Below are 8253 nucleotides of genomic sequence, written 5' to 3' on the forward strand. Positions count from 1 at the left end.
CTAGTGACACCCGTAAACTGGATATAAACACGAGATTTATTCTTTAAATTTAAAAAAAAAAAAAAATCAGTTTAACAAGCATCTCTAAAAAAAAAGTCACAGAATAAAACAATGATGTAAACCTGTCTGGATCCTGATGTTCGCTCTGTCATGTCACTTTTGATCATTTGAATAACTGAACTTTACTGCACACTTTGCATTATTGAGGTGGTGAGACTATGCATGGGCACGCTGCCAACATCTACCAGCACTTTCAACACGACCAACATATTTCTGCTCATTTTGTGCTCCCTTATTGAGCACTCCTAAATTAATTTGTGTGTAGCCCATGCGAAGCCCCGGCAGCAGTGTTTTGTCCAGTAAAGTCATTGGAAAAGATAGTTTATGTTAAATTAAAAAAGAATTATCAGAAAATTAAAAGTAAAACTTTGTCATTATTATCAATGATGCACTAATATGCAATCAATATTTCAGGGCTTGTTAAACCTAAGTTACCATTTACTTATTTGTATACTGTTGTGGTTTAATGTATAAAAATCACAACTCTACAATACCTTATTCTAGAGATGGATGGCATGTTTTTATGTAACATCCAAAAAAAAAAAAAAAAAAAAAAATGTTGTGTAGGAAAATGTATGTATTGGAGTAAGAGTATTATGGAGCATAACTAATACAACAGTACAAGTACCTCCAATACAAGCTGAGTACATTACTTAAATTGAAAAGTTTACTGCAAACCTTTTTGAACAATTATACTAATTACTTTTATGTAAGATTGTTATTTATTTGCATAGACACATGCTGTAGTGTTTGTTTGTTCTTTTTAATTAGAAGAAAATAGAATCTCAAAATGTATTGAAGTTAGTGAAAATAAAATGCTACTTTGTGAAATACAAAATCGGATTGATTGATAACAAAATACTGCACTATAAAATTATACAAATGATGTTTGAACACCACCGTATACCATGGAGTCTATAACATGCACAGGTCCGTGCAAATAAACAACATTATATCCATTTATTAACACAATAAAAAAAAAAAACTATATTCCCTCTGTTTGGCGAGCACATCGTCTTCTCGCATTGTTCTGTTTCATGTGATGATCTTTGGCCGACAGCACAGAAAGCAAATATGTCATCGTTATTGTAGAATGTGGCAAAGTAATACATCCGTGGTTGCTCACCCAGAAGATGTAAACATCATAACATTCATTGAGGCAACACAGTTATCAGCCTTTTAAAAGTCTTTTCAAGTCTCCGTGCTGCTCCTTTATTCCTCCTTTAGCCTTGTGGCTCTGCCCAGGAGCACTAGTGGTATCACGAAAGCGGCTGATGTGAGGAGAAAACAGGTCTGTGCACCCGCAATCCAGTAAACTGTGGAGCAAACACGAGAGTGGAAACAAAATGAATGGAGATATGCAACTGATTCAAATGGTATTGTTTCAGAAGGATCGACTGTTGGCTAACATTTCAAAATTCAACACATTTTAAGTCTACAAAGTTCAACTGGTCGTCGTGACACCGTTCTCTCCTATTCCCACAGCTCCCTCACCTGAGGAAGACACCACTGGTCCCAGTGCTCTTGCCAGGGCGCCCAGACTTCGCAGGATCCCCATCACTGTGCCTTTCTGACTGGCAGAACCTGGAGGAACAGCCACGGTGGACAATCAGCGACCAGTCTGCACATTATAGCATCATTAAAATGGTTTCATCGGTGAGCATTAACAAGAGGCTCACCGTGGTCAGAAACAAGTGTGGACAGGCAGGGAACGACTACTGCAGCCGCTGGAAGAACAGGAAGGACATAAATAATCAGTAAATCTTTTACATGATGTGTTTCACTTCATGTACATTTTCACGTCATACATCATAGCATATTATCCTGCTGTATACCAACTGTGATTTACATCTGTGTGATTGGTGATTTTTGTATTTTTATGTAACCTTCATTTAATCAGAAAAGTCACATTTATAAATTAATTTATTGGACCTCAGAGGTATAAAACAGAGTGCTTAGATATTTAAAACAGTTAGATAGTCAAGCTCTCAACTTTATTTATCTTGATTTGATCTTGTTCTGGTTTATTCCAAAATATATATTTCCAAATCCTCTGTGCAGATGCCTTTTCTAAATCTGTTCCACACCAATATTTCATAATGCAGGCAATGTTTTATCTTCTTAATTTCAAGGTTTAAATTCATCAGAATTTATATTAAATTATAAAACATGTTTAAGAAGCAAATAATAAACTCAATTTGCAGTACAAATAGTATGCAATTTAACCACTTATTATTTTTCTAATTAATCTTGAGAGACCCTGGCTCATGTGAAACAGTACAGCGATTCCTCTCCTGAGCTCTTGAAGGAGGGTGTTTGCAAAGCAAGATATGCAGTGTTCAGGATATTATTTGCATCATTTATAATGCAGAGTAGATAAATAAGTAAGATTTGCAATCTGATTTGTTACTAAAGTACAGTATTATCGTCCTGCTTGTTCATCTTGGAAATGTTCTCCTATTTAATCAGTTTAATTTGTATTTTCTTGGTTGTTTATCTTTTAATCCATTTGCACAGTCTGGAGATAAAATATGATAAAAGAATTTAGGCCTACTGTTATTTCATTTGGTTATTGTTCAAACACAGTAAATGTAAATATGACTCACCAAAGGAGTATAACGCCAAGCCGATGTACAGCATTGTTAAATTCCATGATAAACCAATGAGAATAAAGGCTGGGATCAATAGTATGATTGCCTAAAATCAAAGAAAGACGTTTCAGTATTTCTGCAGTTCATCTGGTCCCATCAGCACTGAACACATGTTATTGTGTCGTTATCTATCCAACATAAGCAGATGGTGCTTTTACCATTCGAACAGCCTTGATATGGTGCCCAGGTTTGATTCTGCGAGCGTAACCCCCCTGGATTAAAGCCATGATGACACCAATGAAGAAGAACATCTTTCCTTGCTGCATGCTGTTGAGAGGAAAATGGTAGGTTGCTGTTTGAGTTTTCTGACTACGTCTGTCTGACGGAGACACAATGCCTTATCTCTGAGTGCATACCTTGTAAACTGGAAGCGCTGGTGAGTCAGAAAACTCAGTGTGAATTCCAGACCGGAGAACAGGAAGAGGTAGCAGAAATAAACCACGCCCAACACTTGGAGCTTTTGCATTCCTATAAAAGACCAACCCACTTCATATCAGCATGCCATTTAAGTTCATTCAGCTTTATATTTGGGTCAATAGGGTATAAGCTGCTGCCTCACACTGCACTCACTTTCTTTTGAAGGCGGCTCTTTGGTCCTGGAAACAGCAGCAAAATGGAACAAAGATAACGGGTTGAGGAGGTCGCTAGAGTCCCCACACCCTGGAGATAAGGCCTAGGATCAAACCAGATATATATATATATATATATATATATATATATATATATAGATATATATATATATATAGATAGATAGATAGATAGATAGATAGATAGATAGATAGATAGATAGATAGATAGATAGATAGATAGATAGATAGATAGATAGATAGATAGATAGATAGATAGATAGATAGATAGATAGATAGATAGATAGATAGATAGATAGATAGATAGATAGATAGATAGATAGATAGATAGATAGATAGATAGATAGATAGATAGATAGATAGATAGATAGATAGATAGATAGATAGATAGATAGATACTTTATTAATACTTTATTAATACCCAAGGGGAAATTGTTTAAATCAGATAAATTATCTGCATTTCTGATAGATGATTATATCATAGAAAAAAAGGTTTGCTGTCATTGATGTACACTCTATTTTCTGGGAACTTGTGTGATGGCCATAGGAAGTGAAAACACCTGCGTAAGTGGACATATTTAATGTATCTGATGTTCAAGTGTGTTTTTGATTTCCCTGCTTGGAAAACTCCCTCCAGAACTTCTTTAAGTCAAATAAAAAATACTCGCTTTTATATATTATGGTGTGTCTGGTGTGGTTTTTCCACAAACAAATTAAATGACCATGTTCTTCTAAACATGCAATAAAAAATATGCAGGTATTGATAGTTATATCTGTATCAATGTAAACTGAAGTATTTCTATTCAATGCTACTTTTTACTTCCACTCCACTACACTGCATTTTACTCCCATAACTGTATTTTACAGCCATAGTTATCAGTTAGTTTTCAGATGAAGACAGCATATCATCAGCGTATAAAATATGATGAACTGCTACAGACTAAACAACAAAACAGTATGTAACATTTTTACATTTAAGTAGCCAGACTATTGCTCAGAGCTTCAGTTTTCTTTGCTGTGATTAAACTCTGAAGGGCAGACCAATCAGCAACCAGTGTGGAAGTGCGATGACATTTAATCCTAATGTTGCTGCTCCAATAGTTAACCTAAGATCTATTCACACAGTGAATTTGGATCTGTTAATACCAGGCTTACATTTTAGTGCCACTTTGATAATATTAAAATATGAATATAAGATTAATCTGAATCTCTGAATGGGGCCGTCCTGCATAACACGTTCTTTTATTTATGCTGCTAATGCTTATTCTTTTCTAGAAAATATTTAATGTGGATGTTTCACTTTTAATTAAGTATTACTACTTTTACTTAAGTAAAAGATCTGGATTGTTCTTTTAGGAGAGCTGCACAAGCACTACTGCCTGCTTCTTTAAAACTATGTGATTCAGTTCATCACGGAGGGAGTGCCTCCATAAACTAACCTTGACGTCCGGCGTTAGCGTCTCTGGTAGCATGAGCCAGATAAAGAGCAGATCGGCAGTACTGAAGGCCAAGGCGAGCAGAGCTGGAGTTTGGTAGAAAACATTTCCTGTTGTTCTGGAGCTGATGGCAAAGTAGGCCCCCATCAGAGGCCCCACAGTGAAGCCCAGGGAGAAGGCAATGCCGATCATAGCCTGGTCACAATGAAATCCGGCTGATTTTTTTTCCACACTTAAGACAGTCAGCTTACAATAACAAAGGCATAAACTGCTTGAATTATGTACAATTAAAAAACACGAGGGTGAGAGCCACAGAGTTATTATAATATATTTCCCTGTGATCCTCCAGTCTCTGCATCTGATCATATTAACATTTATTTAAGGTGTTTAACTTCAACTTTTCCTGTGCCTACCATTCCTCGGTTCCGTGTTTTTGGACAAGGCAGGTCGGCCACGATGGCGGTGCAGAGGCTGACGTTGCCCTTACAAATGCCCCCAATCATCCGAAACAAAAGGAACATGCTGAAGCTCTGGGAAACAGCCCAGACTGCGTAGGAGGCCATCAGCCCCATCTGAAACACAAAGCACCCGATCAGACCTGAATGAATCAGCGCTGGCGGCAGGACTGTACGGTTTCTAATGTGAGAGAACACTAAGGTTTACACTGTAAAGATGTAGTGTAGTATTTACTCACTGTGGTCAGTATGAGCAGAGGTCTTCTGCCATGACGGTCTGACAGAACCCCGGTTACAGGCGACGACAGGAACTGCAGCAGAGAGAACAGCGACCCAATCAGACCTGAAATTAAAAATGAAGGAGCATTAAACCAAAAAACCTGGAATTATCTCAGCTTGTCTGCATTATTAAAGTTACGTGTTTCAATAATCATAATGTCATGCAAAAGACAAAGCTCCAGATCAGCTGTATACAACCGGATATGAATCCAATGTACCTCCAAACAGCACACTGTTGTATTTCTTCTCCATAGGAATCCCAACAGCCTCCCTGAACCAGTCCACAACGCTCTGCAGAGACTGATACACCACATCCTGCACGGCAAGAACACACAGAGATACGACCTCAGACAGAGACGACAGTGAAGAGGCCACTTCAGCATGAGTCAGCATTCAGCCTCCATCGCCTACTGATCCAATCACTCATGGTTTTCATGGAACAGATTCTTCACACAAAACCCGTCTTTGTTTGAGGGAGCATCACAGGCTGCACAGAAGCTGTCCAGGAATTCACATAAAAATTCACCTTTTTTAACAGCTGAGGAATCATTTTATTCTTCTGGTAACGAACTAGCTCACTGTTTGATCAAAAAACACATTTCAAAACCGTGTGGTGAGAGTTTTCGAATTGCCAGGAAAAATACACTTTATCAGCTACCTAGTTTTCTAAATGTGTTGACTTGTATGATGCACCTGCTTTTCGCTCTGTGTCCATATATGACAATAATTCATTTCAAAAGTGCATTTAAGTCATTGTGCTGCTCTTATAGAAAGTAGTTTAAAAAAAAAAAAAAATCCAAAATCCAAAACCAACCCCTGTTTGTGCATAATGGTCCAAAATGGAGGGCAGCAGAGGGAGAATCAGAGTGAATCCCAGCAGGTCCAGCAGCAGGATGACAAACACGATCCTGATGACCGTCGATGAGAAGGAGCCTCTGTCCTCTGCAGCTTTGTTTACATCAGACATTCCTCCTGCTGAGTACGGTGTCTCCTCTGTTACTGTTCAGAAACATACAGCAGATGATTGAAGGGCGACACTGGCACGGAAATAAATGTGGGACGTTTTATGTACAGTGTAATAAAAGTGTCAGGCAATATGCTTGACCTCTTATCTTCAGGAAGAGCAACAAGTAATGCCCTAGTGCTACAGTTACAGGTCTGTATTTCCTTTCCAGTTTCCTGGAAAGAAATGTTCCAGTGATGACTAACTGTAAGATATTCAAGGTCAAAGTCTGCAGGCTTTGTTGGTAGTCACATACTTCCTCATTCATTCAAAAGATCTGCTCTTCTTAAACACCACACCCCAACATATTCCTTTATTATTAATGGAGTTTATGCTTCTAATTTATTGGAATTAACTGAACTGAGTTGTGTCTCCATTTTTCATTGTAATAATGCCACATACACATTCCAGTTACATCCTTGTTACTTTCTAGAAAGTTATAACAAAAAACACAAAAAACACCTGTTAACTAAAAGTTAGTAATCTGCAGGTTAATGGGCAAAGCTTTGTAGAAACATTAAATATAGGCGAGTATTTTAATGACACCTGCAGCTCAGTTAGTTGAAAATTTATTTCCACTGGGGAGAATTGGGAAAAGTAAAAGTGCTGAAACAACCATGTAATTATATTCAATTACAATTAAAACCTGCATTCAAAATTTTACTTGAATAAAAGTAAAGAACTATTGGCAACAAAATGTGCGTTAATTATCAATCATACGATATTCTTTTGCAAGAAATGAGTGATTATACGTGACATTGTCAGATTGCTAATACTTGGGTGTGTTGGCTCGTTTTAAATACTGAATGTACAGTAAAGTTTTCTTTATTACTCTGTGCTCTTCCAAAAGGGTTTCAAGATAAATCTAAGAGCTTGTAAATATACAAAGTTTGATTCATCTTTTGCACTTTTTGGGACTTTTCAACAGTTATATCATCTGACATTTAAAAGACGACAAGCAGACAACCCAATTATTCACTGCTTATATTTAATATACTCCAACTTATTTAAGAATTTGTCGTATTTTGTGTTATTGGTTCATCCTCTAAAATCTTAATTTCAACACTATGTTGTAACTGAGTGTTGCATACACGTAGCAGAGTGTGGTCAAACTAAAGTACGTCCCTTTGCAATGTACTGGAGTAGAAATATTAAGTAGCATTTAATGGTAAATACTCTAATAAGTACCTCAAAAGTGAGAAAATGTACTTTTTGCTACTGTAAAAATGTGAAAGTTATGGATTTGGAAAGATGCCTCTCCACCACAGGACAGATCTAAGCAAATAAAAACCAGATGTGTGTACTGTATTTTTTACCACATCTTCTGACAGTAAGACATCAGGAAGGAGAGAGAAAATGTGTCGTTCAAGGAAGGACGAAACAGTTCCTCTATGAACTCATTTCAGCAAATACACCCACATGACACCATTTCGGGATTACTTTTAAAACACGTCTCTCTAATAATAAAACACATTCCCTACAAATAGCCTAAATGCTTCAGAAGAGTCTATTATCGATCCAGTGAGACTGATCAATAGCACCTCTCAGCATCACCCCTTTTCGTTTGTTTTTTTTTGCTACTAAGTGAACAGAAACACTGGAAGACGTTTTACTTACACTGTTTCCGCAGAGTGTTGAAATCAGAGCAGCCGATCACACCGAGGTTTGATCACTTTTACCTTCTCCTCCTCCTCATCAGCCCATAATTATTGGTCCACACAAGGAAGCGGTGTCCTCTTACATTCAATGACAAGAATGTGGCGCAACCAACCAACACGCACA

General features: G+C 37.3%; 1 protein-coding gene across 1 annotated transcript; it reads right to left on the reverse strand.

The window, feature by feature from the left end:
- Window positions 1–18: 18 nt before the first annotated feature.
- Window positions 19–8172, reverse strand: mfsd10 (major facilitator superfamily domain containing 10). Its single transcript, XM_069178306.1, has 13 exons — window positions 8089–8172; window positions 6283–6467; window positions 5687–5783; window positions 5429–5532; window positions 5148–5306; window positions 4738–4929; window positions 3282–3384; window positions 3068–3179; window positions 2870–2978; window positions 2667–2757; window positions 1740–1787; window positions 1555–1644; window positions 19–1376 (listed from the first exon to the last, which is right to left on the reverse strand). The coding sequence occupies exons 2-13, from the start codon at window positions 6433–6435 to the stop codon at window positions 1273–1275; spliced, it is 1362 nt and encodes a 453-aa protein (XP_069034407.1). The 5' UTR covers window positions 6436–6467; window positions 8089–8172; the 3' UTR covers window positions 19–1272.
- Between the last annotated feature and the right edge of the window lie 81 nt (window positions 8173–8253).

This window comes from Embiotoca jacksoni, unplaced genomic scaffold, assembly GCF_022577435.1.
Source record: "Embiotoca jacksoni isolate LCO1_2020_lvr unplaced genomic scaffold, fEmbJac1.0.p SCAF_8, whole genome shotgun sequence".
NCBI lineage: Eukaryota > Metazoa > Chordata > Actinopteri > Embiotocidae > Embiotoca > Embiotoca jacksoni.